The sequence below is a fragment of the Elgaria multicarinata genome, chromosome 11, assembly GCF_023053635.1.
Source record: "Elgaria multicarinata webbii isolate HBS135686 ecotype San Diego chromosome 11, rElgMul1.1.pri, whole genome shotgun sequence".
Lineage (NCBI taxonomy): Eukaryota > Metazoa > Chordata > Lepidosauria > Squamata > Anguidae > Elgaria > Elgaria multicarinata.
This window is the reverse complement of record NC_086181.1, coordinates 22,167,218-22,187,991: the sequence shown is the minus strand read 5'-3', so window position 1 is coordinate 22,187,991 and position 20,774 is coordinate 22,167,218. Positions and strand designations below refer to the sequence as shown.

The window sequence follows — 20,774 nt, the reverse complement described above, 5'->3', positions numbered from 1 at the left end:
AATGTGTAAAGGATAACATCCATATGGTTACATGGACAAACCAATATGAATAACGTTGGGGGGGGGGGCATTGTCCCACTTTTTCTTTTTTTATGTTAAGTGACAAAAATGGCAAAAATGGCTGGCGAGGAAATGGCTCCTCATGTTGGCCCAATGGAGGAATCCTTCCCACTCCAAATAATGCCCTGGGAGGTCATGAATTTACAATATAAATATCTTTCTAAAGAGGCATTCTGTGCAGAAAATGGACAAGCAGTATGCTAGTAGCCCTCCTGCCATTTGCTATTGTTTCAAGGGGTACTTGAAAGAGGTTCACATAAATACTGCAAATAAATGTGTAGATGGGTTCTTTGGAGGTTAAGGTAATAGATTTCAACAACATTTTATAGTAAAATAAGATGAAATATACAATCAAGACTATAGAGCACTTACAATATACAATACTTAAAATACAAGCCAATCAAGCTTGTGAAGCACTTTTTTAATTGTATTTTTAAATGTGCAATGTATTGTATATTGTAAGTGCTCTATAGTCTTAGTTGTATATTTCATCTTATTTTACTATAAAATCTTGTTGAAATCTAACTCCTTAACCTCCTTGGTTTTCTAGTATACTATTTGTGGTTAAGGACAACACCTGTTTTTTGTGCAAGTTGGGTTCTTTGGACCACACAGGCTAACACTTCCCATTAAGAGAAATGCATGTGACCCCAGTTTTCTGATGGACAATCAAGAGAAAGGGTTTGCCATGCATACAGGTATATGTGTTGTCAGCTTATACATTCAGGTAGGGATGCTGCCCAATGAATTTCCCTCATAAACAGTAGGAGCTCAGAGAACTCTTTCAAAAAAAAAAAATATCCAATGCTTGTTCATTAGGGAAGTGGGTAGGGGGAAGCATGCATTTTTGATGGTGAGACAGGAATAATTTGCATAGTCCCAAAAATGCTTTTATGTGTTCACTGAATTCACATGGGGAGATGTCTCCGTTATTGTGACTTAATCTGAATTTATATCCCTTCCTAGGAATTTTAAATATTTTTGTTGGCTATTTTCTCAACCTTTTTTCTTTTCCCAGGCTCATAATAATGATCAATTGCAAATAATATTTCTATCTATCCATCCATCCATCTATCTATCTAAACAAAAAAGAAAGAAAAGAAAACTTTCCCATCAATATTTATACTCAGGTCTGTCAACTTTACTTCTACTGTACTGTGATAAATAATTATAATAATGTCCTCTTAAAATTAAAAGTAAAGTACTACAGCTTTAATTGTTACAATATTAAGCTCTCATTCTAACCTCTGTGCTTTTATTATTTCTCTAGGTAACATGCTTTTAAAGGAGCAACGTCTATTGAATGAATCCTCTCTGTCAGAATTTCTTCTCCTGGAATTCTCAGATGTTCGAGAACTGCAGATTCTGCATTTCTTTGCATTTCTGGTTTTCTACCTGGCAGCAGTGGCAGGAAATGTCCTCATCATCTCTGCAGTTGCCTCTGATTACCACTTACACACCCCCATGTACTTCTTTCTGATGAACTTGGCCATCCTGGATGTGGGCCAAGTTTCAGTCATTTACCCCAAATCTATGACCAATGCTCTCTTAAATACCAGACACATTTCTTACTCTGGATGTGTGGCTCAAGTCCTCCTGTTTCTCTTCTTTATCATATCCGATTACTTTCTTCTCACAGTCATGGCATACGATCGGTATGTTGCCATTTGCAATCCATTACATTATTCGATGTTAATGAATAAGCAAGCATGCATTCAAATGGTCACTATTGTATGGACAAGCAGCATTCTCTGTGCTATGTTACACACCGGAGGCACCTTTGCACCCGCATTATGCTCCAATGTTATCGATCAGTTTTTCTGTGAAATCCCACAGTTAATTAATCATGCCTGCTCTGATTTGTACCTGATCGAAATGGGAGTTATTTTCTTCAATAGCATCATTGGATTGGGCTGTTTTATTTTCATTGTGGTGACTTATGTGCACATCTTCACTGCAGTGCTGAGAATCCCTTCTGTGCAGGGAAGGCAAAAAGCTTTCTCCACTTGCCTTCCCCATCTCATTGTTTTCTCCATATTTGTATTTACTGGATATTTTGCTTATCTGAAGCCCACCTTTAATTCTGCTTCAAAACTGGATTTGGCATTTACTCTGATATATACCACGGTCCCTCCTTTGATGAATCCTTTAATCTACAGCATGAGGAACAAAGAGATAAAACATGCTTTATCAAAGCTATTGGATTTGAGTTACTCTTCTAGGAATACCTGGTCCAGTCTTTGATCTGCAATGTTGAATTCAGTACAGTTATAGGTCTTCTTTAGAATAAAGGGAAATTGTGTTTGCTTACCAATGCTTTGATTCCCACTTCTCTTACATTATCATGGGGACTTGCTAGACCTACCTTTAAATCCTGGCGAGTGTAGGGGCCAGCCCGCACTAGAAGTAGCATGGGCTGTCACTCCTGTCTACACGTAACACGTAACAGGGTAAAGGAAAGCCCCGTTGCATCAACCATTTATTTTTCAGCTTAAAGGGGCCATGTGCGCAGGAGTACACTAATGATAAGGTAGGCTTTTTTAAAAAAGGGGTTTCTCTGCTCCCCCTGCCCCGATTCCCCCTGCCCACCCGCCTACCATGTCTGATGCCCCCCACCCACCTTGTCTGATGCCCCCACCCCCCACCATGTCCAATGCCCCCCCCCGCCTGCCCGCCCACAATCTCCTGGGCCACGATTCCCCCCAATGTCCCCTGGCTCCGCTCTTCCCCGCATCTCTCCCACCAGGTCCACTCTTCCCCCTTGGCCCCCATCTCTCCCCCACCCTCATCTAGCAATGGCCTTAGTGTTGAGCAGAATTACATGGGATGAAAGGGGTTTGAAAAGTTCCCTGCTCACATACTTGAAAGGGACAGTATCCTCTAGTCAGTGCTTTTCAGCACAACTTTGGCTGCATACAATAGGAAATGCTGAGATATTTCAGAAGTGGAAAATCCAAGGTTTTTGTTTTGCTTTGTTTTAATCAAATAACTGGGGGAGGGAGTGGAAGACATGCAGGAGGCTCATGACATCATAAAAATGTCCTGCAAACTTCTGTGAGTGGCCAGTCACAAGTGTGCTGTAAATCACTTGTTTAAAGAAGCCCTTTATTATTCCTATGGTTCATGATAGTCTGTCTCAGGTTCCAGAGAATATTTTTGATGTTCCTTTCCAAGGATAGGGGAAGAGAATCCTTTATGCCTCCCCTCTTCCCAGCATTTATGGTGTCCTATGGAGGTCCTGCTCCAAACTGCATCTCATCTAAATTCACTTTTCCAGGGAGAAGGGACTTCTTTGCATCAGCCCCAATTCTCTATAATTTTTCCCAAGGTAGATTTATTCAGCCTCCTCCCTGTTGTTTTTTTGGAAGAAGCTGAAGACTGAACATTTTCTCATTTTTACAGAGGACCTCTCAGTTTTTTATGCTGCTTGTCCTTCTTTCATTTATTATGCTGATTCAGCTGCTGCCTTTTGAAATGACATTATGTCACTGAATCACCCCAGTGTACATTTTAATTGACACACTCAAAAAACTCTAAAAGGTTAGTGAGACAGGACTGACCACTGTGTAAGCCATATTGATTCTTTTTCAGCAGGGCTTGCCCTTCTAAATGCTTGCTAATTTATTTTTAATAATGCTTTCTAGCAATTTAGCCAGAACCAATGTTAAGCTAACTGCCCGGTAATTTGTGGGATGTGGAGTGTGGAAATGATGAGGTGACACAAAATAGTTGGGTTTAAAACTGGGCCACATTTTATTGAAGATATATTTCTGCAGAGGGGTGACCTAAGCGGACATCAGAACTTCTGCGGCCAACAGCCACTAACTGCTAGTTAGCTAGCCACTATCGACAAAATATTGTCCTTGGAACTGAAACCCTAAAAAAGCAAAGTCCACAGGATTGTTGGGTATGATGCGAAAAGCAGATTTAATATCACACTTACCCATCAATGCCCCCGGCCCATTTGCCTGGACAATTTCCACAGCCCTATTAAAAGGGGTGTAATGCACTGAACAGAGGTGGTCAAGGATAGCATCATTCACTGATTTCCCTCTGGGGGCAGACAGCTTATGAATTAACCTGTATTCGCCTGGTGTCTTTTTGGGCACAGTGCCCAACGGAGACACCCTTAAATTGGGGATGGGAGGAGCTGAAAATGGGCCTGCAACCCTCCCAGATTCCACTTCTTTCTGTGTTTTTGATCTTACCAATTGTTCCAATGGAACAATTGACTTCTGGTTTCTAGAAAAAGAGGGTCCGCGCATCCCTTGAAAAGGTATTCTAAAACCTTCTCTGAACCCAGCTTCCAAATATACAGCATCACTGTGCTTGGGGTATCTATTGAGTAGGTGGCATAATGGCTCGATTTTGACTGGGCTGGGACCCTTTTGGAGGAGGCTGCTGGCCACCTGGCTTCCTGTTACCTTGGTTGTCTCTGGGATTGTCCTTCCACCCCTAGTCCTAGAACAATTTATGATTGGGTGATGCCCCCCACATTTGGGACATTCATGTCCATATCAGCATTGGGGGCATGCACATGTGCCACGGGAGGTATACTCCCAACACAGCAGGTGGTTTTGAATCCCCTGACCAGCGTTCCTCATGGCCAAGGAAGCAGGTTGCTACTTGGCGAGGAGGTGACAACTATGGGCCCTGTCAGTGAATAAACTGCAACCAGAGTTCATGGTCCTTCCTATCCCATCTAAGGGAGTGTTCAATTGCCGCCCACATACAAAATGAGGAATCATATGCGAGCCAAGCCCCGCCCTCATATTCGGCGCAAGCCCAAAATATCATGTCTACATATTTAGTCAGGAAACCTCTGTTGCACTACCCCCATATAAATAAAAAAAAACCTGGGAGCCAGTTTGCCCAGGTCCTGGCCACCTTTTTACGCCTAATCCTATCATAATCCCTGTCCCCTGACTTATCCCTGTCCTTAACCTCCGGCTCCTGGAACAGCAGGGTGAAGACATCTACAAATTCTCCTTGTAGGATCTTTTCCCTGGTTGCAGGTAATAAATGAAAACCCAAGGAAGAAGTTGTACTACCTGTTGGAATGGAGTCCCTATCAATCCCCGTGTAGGGGTCTTTGATTGGGAGGGTTATTGTGCCTGAAGTGGTAGCAGCTGCCCCAGCTGGTCCTTGCCATACAGCGACACATGCAGCAGCTGTGGATGTAGCAGATTGTGTTGCAGCATCTCAGGATGTATTAGAATTACTTCCTGCAGCACCCACCATATTGTTCTCACTGGATGCTGCCACTGTGGTGATGGGAGATACCTGATCATTGGTCTGTGTGGCACTAGAATCCATCCCAGGAAGGGCTACTCCTGGCTGAGCTACCTGCGTAGCAGGGGTTGATTCTGAGATTGGCTGAATAGATGCTGTATTCGAAGTGTAATTAGGGCTTGGTGTAACAGGCTGAAAAACAGCTGTGGTCAGAGTGGGCTGAATAGGCGGGCCTGCCCCACCTTGCATCCCCTGCCAACCAGGGCTCATGGACCAAGAGCACCACGCCCATGGGGGCATGGGTCCCCATGTTTGGTTTGTATTTTGTGTGTTACTAGGCTCACCTGGCACCAATGGAATCGGCTGTGGTGTACTTGGAGCAGGCTGGATTGCCCTGTTGGTAGCAGAATTGTCAACTGTGTCTGCGGGAAGTCGAATCTGGACGTTCACTGAGCTATCCTGTCCTGGTGATTGGTCCTGCCTTGCAATGGTCAGGATGGATGAAGCCTCAATGGCATTGAGCCTTTCTGCAACAGATGCCCACAAAGTATCATGAGTCTGTTGCCTAGTATGAGGGCACCCAGATCCCCCCTCCCCCATTGGACTAACTAATATTTCAGGTGGCAGAGCGATGCCTCTCTCCTGCTCAGCCAGTTGTAGCCGTGCCAAAAAAGCTGCTATATCAGACCTCTCACCTTCATCTGAAGATGAATTATTTATGGCCCATGGGCATTTAACTGGGTGTTGTAGTTCCCAGGTTCCTCCTTTTTGCCCTTTTTGAAGATAGGGACAACGTTAGCCCTCCTCCAGTCGTCTGGCACCTCACCCGTCTTCCATGATTTTGCAAAGATAATAGACAAAGGTTTTGAGAGTTCTTCCACTAGCTCCTTCATTACTCTAGGATGCAGTTCATCGGGCCCTGGAGATTTGAACTCATTCTAGGAAATTAGGTGTTCTTTGACCATTTGTTTATCAATCTCAAACTGCAATCCTGCCCCCTCAACTTCTGCTTCACTTTTTCCAGGGGGTCATAGACCCGCTTTTGGGAGAAGACTGAGGCAAAGTAGGAATTGAGCACTTCAGCCTTTTCTTTGTCATCTGTTATCAATTTGCCATCCTCATTAAGCAGATGATAAGGATGGCAAATTGATTTTGCAAAGATCTACTTCTCCTTTTCGTCTTCATCAGGTGTGGCTGTGGATGTGCTGAACCAGTGCCTGGCTGTGACAATGGACTGGATGAGGTGTAATAAACTGAAACTCAATCTAGACAAGACTGAGATGCTGCTGGTGGATGGTTCTCCTGATCGGATGGTTGGTGTTCAATGGATGGGGTTGCACTCCCGCTGAAGGAGCAGTTTCGTAGCTTGGGGGTTCTCCTAGAACCATCTCTGTCACTTGAGGCTCAGGTGGCCATGGTGGCATGGAGTGCCTTCTACCAACTCTGGTTGGTGGCCCAGCTATGCCCCTAACTGGACAGGGATAACCTAGCTTCAGTTGCCCATACTCTGGTAACCTCCAAATTAGATTACTGCAATGCCCTCTACATGGGGCAGCCTTTGAAAACGGTTCGAAACCTGCAGCTTGTGCAAAACGCAGTGGCAAGATTGATAGCTGGAACAGGGAGGTTTGAGTATATAACACCAATTCTGGCCCACTTACATTGGCTGCCTATACAATTCTGAGCTCAATTCAAGGTGATGGTTTTAACCTAAAAAGCCCTACAGGGCTTAGGACCACAATACCTGATGGAATGCCTCTCCCGACATGAACCTAGCACTACACTGTGCTCAACATCTAGGTCCTCCTCCGAGTGCCTACTCCAAGGGAAGCTCAGAGGATGGCAACAAGGGAGAGGGCCTTCTCTGCGGTGGCCCCCTGACTGTGGAATGATCTCCCCGATGAGGCTTACTTGGTGCCAACATTGTTATCTTTTCAGTGCCAGGTCAAGACTTTTCTCTTCTCCCAGGCATTTTAACATTTTAACAGCATTTTAACAGCATTTTACAACATTAAGTTTGTCTTTAATGGACCCCAGAATTGTTGTTTTTAAATGGATACTGTTGTTTATATACTGTTTTTATGTTTCTGATGTTTTTTAAAAACTTGTATACTTTTTAATGTTTACTATTTTTAACTATTGTAAACCGCCCAGAGAGCTTTGGCTATGGGGCAGTATATAAATGTAATAAATAAATTAATAAATAATGGATTAGGGCTATTATTATTTTTTTATCAAAAATGAAAATATAGCCATTCAATTCTGATGTCCATATATGTTTTGGTAATCAGGAGTGTGGATGTAGGCGAAATCCATTTTAAAAAATGGAATCTGACTATAATATGTACTCTTCTATTCTCTAGAGGTTTTTTTTAAGAAACCAAACCAACCTTGCATGTCTGGTTATTATTTATTTATTTATGTATTTTGGAATTGATCTTATACAAATCAACCTGCTACTGGGCTCAAATCTAACCCCATTGCCTTACAAATGCATTTTAAATTTAAAATTGTAGTGTGGTTCCTGCCTTTTATATACCACTTTCATACTGCTTTCATAATGGAATATCCTGCTTGGTGTAGATGAACCCTAAGGCCACAGCTAGACCTAAGGTTTATCCTGGGATCATCCAGGGTTTGCCCCTGCCTGAGCACTGGATCCCCTGTGTGTCACCTAGGTGAACAAGTTTGACCCCTGGACGATCCAAGGATAAATCTTAGGTCTAGCTATGGCCTTAGTCTCAGCATGCTCAGTGGCAGAAGGTCTTTCTTTCTTTCTTTCTTTCTTTCTTTCTTTCTTTCTTTCTTATCTCTATTTGTTTGTTTTATTTATTGATTTAGGTCATCTCTAATGCACCAAATCACAAATGTCTTCTTAGTAGAAGTCCCCCATATGTTATCAACCTCAAGTTTGGGATAGTGCCTAGAATGCCAGATAAACTGCTCTACGTGTTCAGATGTCTCCTGTACCTTCCATCATACCATAAGGCCATAAGGCCCCAATATCATTGATTTTGCTCTCTCAGCTTAATTTACCTAATTTGGATGTTTTTGAAGATGAGAAGATGGCCATTCTGCCACGCCTAGCCTAGCCTGGATGTTGGGAGGCGTTTGTGGGTGGGGATGAGCCGTGACGTGCCCGCCTGGTATTGGATGGGTGCTGGGATGGTGCCACATGGGGGGAGGGGATGGCGAGTCCATAAAAGAGCAACTCTCCCTCCCTGCCCCCTCTTTGTTGTGCGGCTCCCTCCCTCCCTATAGGCAGTGTGGCTTGCTTGTTTCCATTCAGAGCCGAGTAGGATTTTTTTTACTCCTGCACTAAATTGTGCAGGAGCTTTTTCACCTACTCCACACTGTGAGACAGCTTCGGTCTATTAATTAAATTAATCTGTTAATTTAATTTGGTTACATTTGCTATTTGGCGCTAGGTACGGGCATCCAGAGTGGGAGTGGTGAGCATTCAATTGGCACTGTTCACAGTGACTGGTAAGATCTGAGGCTCCCAGCTTTGAGCCCTGTGGCCTGCCTGGGAGATAAGGCTTACCTTTGGGGCCAACCCTACTCACCCACCCCCAACCAGGTGGCCAGAGATAGAGCATGACAAAGGAAGGTCCCCCACAAGGGGCAGGCCTGGGGGAAGGCAAAAGTGCAGCACCTCCCCTAAGGCCACAAACAGCTCGCCAACTTCAGGGGCCTGGCAACACGCCATACTGGATGCCTGGTAGGTTTTCATCCCCTTTGGAGATCATTTAATAAATGTGGCCCTGTTTAAATCCAGCTGTTGTTGTCTTGTCTCATTATTTATCAACCTACGTACCACAATGAAAACTACATGTGCTTTATCCAGCATTCTGACACAACATGGGCAGCAACATTTTTATTTGTAGAACCCTACAGGGTTAAAATAATCCAATTCATTCTGGGGGTTTTGATAGAACTTAATTTCTTTTTTTGTTCAGGGATCATTACCCCTTTATAGGGATTCTGTTCTCTTGACTGATTTTTACGTGGGAACTATCTCTGTCAAACTTACAGGGGCCTTTCTTAACTTATTCACTCTTTCCATGACCTGAGTTACTGAAATTGGAATAGGGATGTCTGTAGTTTTCAGATCTGGCCCAATTGGGGCCTGATGGATCCCCGCGGCTGCATGGTATTTATTTAGGGTGACCATATGAAAAGTCAAGAGGACAGGGCTCCTGCAGCTTTTACTGTTGTTATGAAGAGGGAATTTCACCAGGTGCTGCATGCATACAAATGACACCTGCTGAAACCCTTTTTCAATACAACTGTTAAAGATACAGAAGCCCTGATCTCCTTTTCATATAGTCACCCTGTACCTCAGTATTTAATACCAGCTTGGAATTTATTAAATATGATTGATATTTAGCATAGGCAACATTAGAAATTCTGTTTCCCACTTGTAATGCAAGATGTCACATTATTCCAAAATGCTGATAATGAATAGGAACATTACCGGGGGGGGGGGGGATGTGTAAATACATGAACTCCCTTTGAGCATGCTTAAATAGTGTTGGAGGCCTAAAAATGTATTCTGTAAGGTGGCTGATGCACTCTACAGTACAATGCAAATCTGAATTGATTATTCTGCACTGCTTCAAACAATCTGAAAATAGGAATGTATGAGAAATATGTTTCAGTTTGCAAATCACTCAAAAATGCCCTTTTTGCAACCTTGAACGTGAGCGGGAGCACATATTATCCAAACTTATTTGCAAATTCTTGAACATGCATCCATGTTTTCAAAATACATAGCTTTAAACATGCGCAGCTTTTGAGAAATGCAAACCTTTTCCCATTTGAAAGAGCGGGTGGGGGGGAAGAGAATGGGAGTGGGCCAAACTGAGCTTTGAAGTAAAGTTCAGAAAATGTCTGCAAGATTGAAAATTATTCATATCCTTAGTGTAACTTATTCTAAATTCCATATGGTAAAATGTTTTGTTTTTTCTTTTTTTTTTTAAAAAAAAAAGCACTGTGTAGAGGCAAAAAAAAAGCCAAGTCAACTTAAAACAACTAATTTTGTTGTAAATGGCATCCATGAGTTTATGTAGGGATGTGGGAGCAATTTGTTTGTTTGCATTTTACATCTCAATATTGACACTTTCCAAAAATTTCTGTGCAGTTCTCCAATTTTTTTTTAAAGAAAAAGTGTACTAAAATGCATCTGAATTTTCTTATGAAAACACAATTTTATTTTGAAATGCAACAAAATGAGCTTAAGCTTGTAAAAATGAGAAATTGAGTGAAACATAAATGCAGATATTTGTCCATCCCTCCTTCTGTGATTGTCATCCTCAATTACAGTATTCCTATTCCAACAGCACATCAGTTGTAGCCAATATTAGTTGCACTCAGTACCAAAATCGAGCTTTGGGGGCTCAAAGGAGAGTCAAACATTATAAGCCACTGAATTCTTCCGTTCAGATCAAAATCTGCACAGGAGACTTTCTTATTTGCCCCTGTTGTTCAGATTACTTTTTGAGCTCTGCTGATTTCAACACCCTCTTGATCCAAGAAGTGAAATTCCCACCACCACCATGTGTGGTGGCAAAAGCCTATGTACATGGGACCACTTTCATTAATAGGGATGGAGATATTTCATTTGTATAGGTGCTGCTTTCTACAGCTGCAGTGCAAACAATTCTGATGGAGGAAAAGAGTTCCATCTCCACAGTTGACCCTTTGAGCAAACATGTCCATGAAGTGGAAATGGGCTTTTGCACCTTATTATTATTATTATTATTATTATTATTATTATTATTATTATTTGGGATGTAGACTCCAAAACTAGACCCAAGTGCAAATTGATCACCATCTCAGAGGTCATTTTTAAAGGCTGTGGCCAGGGGTGGGGTGAAAACTTGAATTGGTTGGTTTCCTGAAGAAGAAAATCTCTAATTTTAGAACCAATCAAATATGAACTATAGGGGAGGAGGTGACTAACCTTATCTCTCTTCATTACATGATATTACTCTTCTATACCACATCAGACTATACGTGGAAGACTACATGATGTGACTATCATGTCCATGCCTGTATACATAACCAGTAGCTATGTTCCTTCTCAATTTTACTTTAATTTACTCTACAGTGGCTGTAATCCATATTTTAAAAGCACCCCTATCCAACACACCAGGGTCCCAATCCAGTTTGGCGCTACTCTGGAATAAAAATGGAAAAACCTGAAGCTGTAGACACATAACAAAAGTAATATCTGTTATGACCCTCACTCTTAAGTAAGTATGAATAGGATTGGAGCAGTACTGCTTTTTGACAAAAAAATAGTGAACAACTCAGGGGAAAGGCTAGCCTAAAACATCTCTCTGAATAAGACACAGTTTTCTCTGTGTTGATTAAAAAAAATCATGGTGGGGATTTCAGTCATGCAATTTCCCACTTGCACTCTGTCCAAGAACACGTTAAGCCATGTGCTAATGGGTTTTCATTCAATAAATTATTTAGGTTGCATTCTCATAGCCACATCTCTGAGAGTATGGCCATGGCTAGACCAAGCGTATATCCCAGGATTGTCCCAGGATCATCCCTGTACATGCAAATGACACACAGGGGATCCCGGGAGCAGGTAGGGATGACCCCTCCATTTGCCTGGGATAATCCTTAGGTCTAGCTAAGGCCTAAGAACCATTGAACAAAGTAGGGATTATTTCTGAGTAGGTAGGCTTAGAATTTTGTCATTAGACATAAATTATTTCAGGGGGAAAAGGTTCATGAATTCATTATATGAAATTTAACCCTCTTATTTAACATTTTCAACACAGCCACTTGGATGTCTCTGTTTCTCAAGCTGTAGATGATGGGATTCATAACTGGTGGTAAAATTGTATACAAAACAGCACTCAACAAATTCAGGGGTAGAGAAGATAAGGACTTTGGTCTCAAGTAAGAAAACATGGCAGTTGTAAGAAAAAAAGAAAATACGATCAGGTGTGGAGTGCAGGTGGAGAAGGCTTTACGCCTGCCCTGAGCTGACTGAATCTTGAACACAGTCGAGAATATGTAAATATAGGAAATCAATACAAGCAAAAAACAAGTAGAACATGCAATAAGCGTAATGGCAAAAATATTCCAGATTATTGGTTGTGTATCAGAGCAAGATATCTTTAATAGTTCAGGAAAATCACAGAAGAATTGTTCAACAACATGGGATGAACAGAAATGTAAACTAAACATGCTTGTGGCTTGTACCACTCCATTGATTGCACTGCAGAGCAAAGAGGCAGCTGTCATTTTTACACAGACATTCCAGTTCATGATCAAACAATATTGCAGAGGATAGCAGATTGCTACATAGCGGTCATAAGCCATGACTGTGAGCAGAGACAGCTCACTACCTCCAAACGTGTTAACCAAGAGAACCTGTGTGACACAACCAGGGTACGAAATGAGTTTAGTGTCTAACAAAGAGTTGGCCATGGATTTTGGAACCGTGGTTGAAATGTAGCCAATATCTACAACTGATAGGTTGACCAGGAAGAAATACATAGGAGTATGAAGATGGTGATTCTGGAGGACAGTTGTGATTATAAGAAAGTTGCCTATCATAGCTACCAGGTAAATGGAGAGAAACACCACAAAGTGGAAACTCTGTAGTTCTCGAATACTAGAAAATCCTAGAAGCACAAACCCGGTCACAGAAGTTTGATTTATCATTTCATTGCTTGAAAAAAGGCTGTTGAGAGAAAGGGAAAAATGTTCATGAAATAGCCATCTTGCATGTTTCTTTGTCTTCCATGTGCTCGTTTCAGTAGCATATGTCTGAGTTGAACCCTCAAATCACACATCCTTTTTCTGAGACCCAGGGCTCATCTACACCAAGCAGCATATTCCACTATGAAAGTGATATATAAAAGGAAGGAGCCACACTATGGCTTTACAGCAGTATTGAAGTGCTCTGCAGGATCTGCTTTATAGTGGCACTGAAGTGCACTGACAACTGTTGGGGCCCATGGGACATCTATACCATGCAGAATATAACACTATGAAAGTAGAATGAAAGCAGTATGTTTCATGGGCCCCAACAGTTGTCAGTGCACTTCAATACTGCTGTAAAGCAGTAGTGTAGATCCTGCCTTTTATATACTGTTTTCATACTGCTTTCATAGTGGAATATCCTGCTTGGTGTAGATGAGCCCCCACTCCTTATGCAATTATAGTTAAATAAGTTCTTGTTTCTTGAGTTCTTTGCCCTTTCCCACCCCACCCCCCAAACTGCTTTCAAGGAACAGGGATCCTGTTGAGTTGTAGGGAAAGTATGGTAAGGGTTCAGGATTTATCTCCCTCAGCTGGGTATGAAACCATGACAAACACCAAATAGGAGTGCTGGTACAGAATGTGGGACTGCATTTTGGAGGTATTGCTGGGAACCAGTTCCCTAGTTAGACCTTCACATGTTGAGGATGAAGGTCTGAAAAGGGCTCATTTAAACTGAATGCACTGACAGAATTCCTGTGATCGGTAACCCTGCTAAGCTGAACATGCTTACGGAATCCTCTTCAGACCATCACATTCAACACTGAAATGTCTATCTGGATAACAGACATGTAGGGATACTGGGTTATAGGAATCAAGTATTGTGTAGGCAACCTTTGGGCACATTTGGCAATTTGAGAAACTGTCCTGGGCATCACCACAAGGTGGCTGCCATTGGAGGTATAGAAAAAGGCAAGTAATCTGGCCAAAAGATTGAGAACAAAGTAAAGGTGTGATCTAAGCCGCAGCACATTCGAAACACAGTTTTCAACATTAGCAGAAACCTTTTTCACAGCAATCTTACCTGGCAGCAAGAAAGTGTGTGTGTGTGTGTGTGTGTGTGTTAAGTAGGAGGAGTAGGGCACCTTAGTAAGTGCCAAGAAAGGCACATTTGAGTGGTAAAGTTATGCTGCATTACATTACATTTCCATCTGGCTTGGGCAGGAGAAAATTCTATTGAATTATGGCATTTTCTACAAGAAAACCCTAAGAAATACAGTTCAAAATATTGACTAAGAATTAGGCATGTGCTCCGCTCCGATTAGGAGCGGAGAAGCAGTAGCGGATTGGCCTGCTCCGCCTTACCCAGAGGCGGAGTAGAAGCGGACCGCGGACCCCTAGAAGCAAGGCGAAGAGAAGCGGCCATTTTTCGGAGCTCCTATTTCAGGCGGAGCGCTCCGATCGCCATCTTGAAAACATTTCGCCATAGGATTGCATTGCAGACAGCGTGGGTCAAATGGCAGTTTTCGCCCATAGGATTGCATTGCGGGAAATAATCGGGGATAACTGGCTTGTTTTTTAAGCTATCGTTCTGAAAATTCTTGTGCTTAGACAGTCGTGGATGGGGGTCATTTTGAGACTGCTCTCACCTCTCTGCGTGGTGCGGGTCGCGTGCTAGAATTTTTTAAAAATCGGGTCAACAAACGGTTTTTTTTTTGAAGCGATGACAGGCACATTCAACTCCCAATCCTGATGAGAATTGATCACCTCATGAAGCATCCTCCAATCCCAGCGTTAGAGGGGGGACTAAGGCAGAGCCACCCTGAGAGCTTTCTGCTTTGTGTCTCTTTGTGGGTTGGCGTTCGTGGAGAGAGGGTCTACTTAGCTAGCTGCTGCTGTGTACTTTGGAGATAGATTAGGATTTTAGCTTGGCGCGTGTGTGTGTTTGTTTGCTTCTTTCTGACTTTTAGCTTAGTTTGCCCCGTGTTTTTCCCTTACTTTGATTTAATATAAACTTTATTTTTAAATTTTGGAGTGTGTGTTTGTTTGGTTGGTTCGTTTCCCCCCTCCCCTCTCTTAAAGCCTGATTGTGTGCACTGCTTTTGTGAAGTGCAACAGCCACAGATTGAGCATTTTGGGGAAAGCATACACACACTTCTTGTCCCATTTCCCTACATTTAGTAATATTCTTAAACATATTATTATATTCTTATACATGGACACATGGATAAGCTATCATGGTGCCGAGTTTGAGGTTTCTAACGTGCAAATTGACGGAGCTATCGAAAGGGGTGTGAATTAGGGTTATGGGTGGTGCGTTAGAGGTTAGAGCCGCGCCAAAAATCAGGGGATGATGGGATTGCCTTGAGTCTGGGCGTCCATGTGGACACATGGATAAGCTTTCATGGTGCCGAGTTTGAGGTTTCTAACGTGCAAATTGACGGAGCTATCCCAAGGGGTGTGAATGGGGTGCCCGGTTTTCAAAAATTCGCCAAAAATCAGGGGATGATGGGATTGCCTTGAAACTTGGCATGCGTTTGTATACGTCCATGAGGTGTCATGGTGCCAAACGTGAGGTTTCTAACTTGAACAGAAAAAAAGTTGTATAATTTTTTAGCTTTCAATGCAACCCTATGGGGGGGAACGGAGCTCCGATCCGGATCCGGAGCTCCGAGCGGAGCGGAGCGGAAGTGGGCGGAGCGGGGGCGGGGCGAAGCGGCCCACTCCAAAAATGGCGGATCTGCAAGTGAAGCGGAGCGGGGGGTCCGTGCACACCCCTACTAAGAATGTATTCAAAAGCTTGATATGTAAAGAGTAATCAAGGATCCTTATACCAGATCCTTTTCTCATTTGTCATTGTAAATATAGGATATTTGCTCAACATTAGCCTCCACCTCCACCTCCTTAAAATAGTGGGAATTAAGCAGTAACCCTTATTGTACTTTGGGTAGTATAATTATCTTTTAATTTAACAACAGTTTTCATTTTGCAGTTGCTTCATCAAACTGCCTATTTATACATCTTATACATCTTTCGCAAAACTGTCTATTTATACATATTTCCACTTGCCAGGAACATTAAAACAAGCTGCTCAACTTACCCTTCAGAAAACGCCATAAAAATACTCACCTCCGTGGCTGAGGTTTTCTTGGAAGTAAGACATAGGAGCTGTGCAAATGAATTTTACTCACCTCTGATATTGTTCTGAATTTCAAAGACCTTCTCTCCAGAGCCCTTGATGTCTCAGTGGGAGAAATTAAAAGTTAATTGTAGTACAAGGCTCTCGTGTTTACTTGAACTAAAGTTTGAGATGGAACCTGAAATGACATCTCCTCCCCCATTTTGTTAACAAATGGGCCTCTTTTTATCTAGACACATGTATACCATTCCCCATAGTTCTAATGGATAGACATGCAGTAAACCCAAAGGACATTGAGGGCTCCAGCACACCAGCGTTATAGCCTGTTGTGTGCAAAGGACTCAGATGACAATGTCCATGTCCTGCCCTGACCTCGCTTCCCCCCCTCCTCTTAGCACTGTTTTTTTGGCACGGGGAAAGTCTGGTTCTTCTGGTAGATCAAAAGGACAACACACTACCTTCAATGTGTATTTTCATCCATTGTTTTGAATCTGATATTCTCTGGGTGTGTTTTCAAGGGGCGGAGAGGGGCATGCCTTTTCTCCAGAGGGCATTTTCACCTTTAAAAAAATGTGGAAAATTCACCCTCTTTCCAAGCAGCACCCTTAGTTTTAAAGATAAAGAGATCATAATTGGCACAGTGATAGTTCTTAAGGCAGGCTTTCAGCATGCCAAATTTGAATCAGATTGGGTCATCACATGGTTTTTTAATGGTTTTTTTTATCCCCCCTTAAACCCTTTTCCTGGTAGTTCAATAACGTGAAGGATCAATCTTCCATTCCTTTGATCATGCAAAGCTGTGCATCTTCAAGTTCATAAACTACAGATCTGCTGGATCCCTTATTCAAAAGTAAATCCCATTGATTTCAAGTGCATTTACATCTCACTCATACTAATGTATGAGTGAGATGTACTAATGCAGGCGAGTGAGCGAGGGGTTGAGCGGGCGGGCGAGCAAGGGGGTGGGGGGGCAAGGGGGGTGAGCAGGGGGGGCAATCAGGGGGGCATCAGACTTTGGGGGGGAATCAGGGGAAGGAGGGGAGTGGGGAACCCCACCTTTTTTCTTAAAGACCTACCTTTTCATTGGTGTGCTCCTGTGCACATGGCCCCTTTAACTTATTAAAAAAAATGGAGGACACGATGGGGCTTTCCTTTCCCCATCGCGTCTGACATCTGGATAGGCGCGACGGCCCGTGCTAATTGTAGCATGGGCTCGCCATGCCTGAATGCCGGATTACCAGGTAGGTCTAGCAAGGCCCTTAGTCACAGCTCTAATTTGGAGTTATTGCTGGGAACCAGTTCCCTAGTTAGATCTTTACTTGTTGAACATGAAGGTCTGAAAAGGGCTCTTTAAACTGAACATGCTGGGATGCTGGGTGAAGGATTCAAGTAGAAAACAAATGTTAGACACATTTGAGTGGTAAACTTATGCTGCTGTGATTATGCTAAGTAACATTTCATTTCCATGTAGCTTGGTTGGGAGTTCTTTCTACTGAACTGCAGCATTTTCTACAAAACATCCATAAGAAATACAGTGCAAAATATTGACTAAGAGTGTATTCAAAAGCTTGATATGTAAGGAGCAATGAAGGATCTTTATACCAGCTCCTTTTCTCAATTGTCATTGTAAATATCAGATTTTTTCTCAATGCTGGACTCCTCTCCCACCTCCTAAAAATAGTCGGAATAAACAGTAGTCTTTCTTGTACTTCAGATCGTATATTTATCTTTTTATTGAATATCAATTCTCATTTCACAGTTGCTTCATCCAACTGTTCATTTATACATCTTTCAGTAAGAGTTCCCTCCACTTGCCAGAAACATTAAAACAAACTGCCCAACTACCCTTCAGAGAACAATGTCCTGCCCTAACCTTGCTTTCTCCCCCCCCCCCCCTCTTAGCACTGGTTTTTGGCACAGGGAAAGTCTCGTTCTTCAAGTAAATCAAAAGAACATCGCGCTACCCTCAATGTGTATTTTCAACCATTGCTTTCAATCCAATGTTATGTGGGCATGTTTTCAAGGGGCAGAGAGGAGCATGCCTTTTCTCCAGAGGGCATTTTCACCTTAAAAGAAATGTGGAAAAAGCACCCTCCTTGCCAGCAGTGCCCTCGTTTTTAAAGTTAAAGAGATCCAAATTGGAACAGTGAAAGCTCTTAAGAAGGAGGGCTTTCAGCATGCAAAATTTGAATCATAGTGGGTCATTCCTTGATTTTTATGATATTTTTAATTCCTCCCCCCTTAAGCCCTTTTCCTTGTAGTTCACTAATGCGAAGGATTGACCTTGCATTCCTTTGATCATGCAAAACTGTGCATCTTCAAGTTTATAAACTACAGATCTGCTGGTTCCCTTACTCAAATGTAAATCCCATTGATTTCAAGTGCATTTACATCCCACTTATACTAATGTATGTTTACCTTTGAGTAACCCCATTGAACTGAGAGAGACTTACTTCTGAGTAAACACATATAGAACTGACTTTTAATAGTGTGGTCACTCAGAGGCTTTCTTTTTTAAGTCTTAAAACAGCAAACTGGAAAGAAGTACTCTGCAACCCCATGCTTACTTCTGTGGTCTTAATTCTGTTTACTCAGAAGTAAGTCTCTCCCTGTTCAATGGTATTTACTCAAAGGTAAGCCTCCATCTGATTTTACTGTGTTCACACTGCAAAGCCTCCAGGCAGGGTGAGGTGAAAGGGCATAGCCTAGGCAACAGGGAATAACCATGTAGGGAGGGGGTATGGTGTCCAACTACCACCAACCAATGAACTGGAGGGGGAGGTACAAAGGAGATCTGTGGGGATGTGCATCTCAATGGAAGAACAGTGATATGCTGGTGCACACAAGATGAGAAGTGTAAAGATGAATGAAACGTAAAAGCACAAAGGTGCACGTTGATCAGGCTTTCACATGCTATGGAAACAAGGGCAGATAATTTGAGCGTAAACCAGGGCAAATGGGCAGGTGTGATGGAGCTCTTAGGGGGAGTTTACACCAGCCTTTTATTACAGTATTGTATCATAGTCATCAGTAATGGGTCACATGACACTCATCTGTGGTGATCTCAGCTCCACCTCTAAGTTTTCCCAGAATATCCCTGACTGTTTTTGTCACAATATTTTAAGCTGCTTTGTGTCCATTGCAAGGAATGTGTGTGGTGTGCCCCCCTTTGCAATGTTGTTGCTGTTCGCTGTGACTTCCAGGATCAGAGAACAGCCAATTAGCTATGAGGGGTGTGTGCATGTGTATTGGTGTGTTTCACCACTGAGGGCTTTAAAAAACAACAACATATCTCTGCGCAGGAGCACATATTGGTCAGAGTTCCTATCCCTCCATGTGTTGCTGTGTATCTATGCTGGAGCGCATCCCTCAAGAGTCATTAAAAAATATCAATCTGCTTAGGCCCACCTACTTCTACCGATACACATGCAGAAGTGCTATAATGGGGCACACGTTCTCCTGCAATGGCACTCCTGCATTGCAGGAAACTTCCCCGTGAGTGCCGATCGCAAAAGTAGGAAAAGTTGCAATCAGCCCTCCTCCATTGTGAAAGGGCTATAGGAGTATAAAGGGCCTTAGTCATTGGTCTTAGAACATCTAGGGCTAAAAGGAGACTCCACACCAAGAATTCATATGCAGAAGATTTAAGGGGGGAATGCAACATGTATTGATTACAAACAAAATCATAATTATAATTACAATTTAATTTGGGAGAAATTAAGTTGGCAGTGCAATTCAGTCTGAACATAAGCATGATATTGATGCTGAACCTGCAATACTTCCTTGAAAACTATACCCTACTGTGGGGAGATTAACTAATAAGGCCTCATCTACACCAAGCAGGATATTGCACTATGAACGTTGTATGGAAGCAATATATGAAAGGCAGGAGCCAACCAGGATATAGCAGTATGAAAGCAGTATATAGTATGTGTCAAGGGGCCCCAACAGTTGTCAGTGCACTTCAATACTGCTAATAAAGCAGTAGTGTGGCTCCTGCATTTTATGCACTGCTTTCACAGTGGAATATGCTGCTTGGTTTAGATGAGGCCAAAGTCACTTTTGTGGCTTAGCTTTTCTTAACTGTATGCAGTTGGAGCTATGTAGATGGGTTTAATTCTTCTCTGGGATTGTTTTCACTTTCAAGGCCCTGTTCTCCAAACCCCATCATATCTAAATTAGTCAATTCAGTACTAATGCTCCCAATAACTAATGTTTTCATAGTTAATTCAGCTGCCACCAACAACAGTGTATTGATACATCAGCTGTGGACTGGGAGGAAACACACCAAAAAAACCAACTTTGTCATATCACCTCCAGACTTGTGCCAGTGTTTTGTGCCAGATTGTGCCACACACCGAAGCATGAAAACAATATACACTTAGGTGTGGTCTGACGAATGAGGAAAAAAATGCATTCTCAGATCAACTCCAAACCTGTGCCAAAATTTTGTGTGAATTTTGTGCTGTTTTGTGCCACAAAGCCTGAGTTTCGTGAAGCCCCCTGAATTGTGAAAATGACATCCCCTTAGGAGTGGTCTGGTGAATGAGAAAAAACTCCAACCCTGTGCGAAACTTTTATGCTAGTTAGAGCTCCATCACATGGGGTTAAC

At 42.5% G+C, this 20,774-nt stretch overlaps 2 protein-coding genes across 2 annotated transcripts; one reads left to right on the top strand and one right to left on the bottom strand.

Moving 5' to 3' along the window:
* Nucleotides 1-1,335: 1,335 nt before the first annotated feature.
* LOC134405436 (olfactory receptor 14A16-like) lies at nt 1,336-2,304 on the top strand. Its single transcript, XM_063136682.1, has one exon. It carries the CDS (start codon nt 1,336-1,338, stop codon nt 2,302-2,304), a length of 969 nt encoding a protein of 322 aa, XP_062992752.1.
* A 9,735-nt stretch (nt 2,305-12,039) lies between these two features.
* Nucleotides 12,040-16,140, bottom strand: LOC134405435 (olfactory receptor 14A2-like). The gene is made up of 2 exons (XM_063136681.1): nt 16,124-16,140; nt 12,040-13,003 (listed from the first exon to the last, which is right to left on the bottom strand). Exons 1-2 carry the CDS (start codon nt 16,138-16,140, stop codon nt 12,040-12,042), a joined length of 981 nt encoding a protein of 326 aa, XP_062992751.1.
* Nucleotides 16,141-20,774: the final 4,634 nt, after the last annotated feature.

Bases quoted from the DNA above. Each gene is read 5' to 3' on its own strand.
- LOC134405436 (XM_063136682.1), top strand. From the start codon at position 1,336: ATGCTTTTAAAGGAGCAACGTCTATTGAATGAATCCTCTCTGTCAGAA.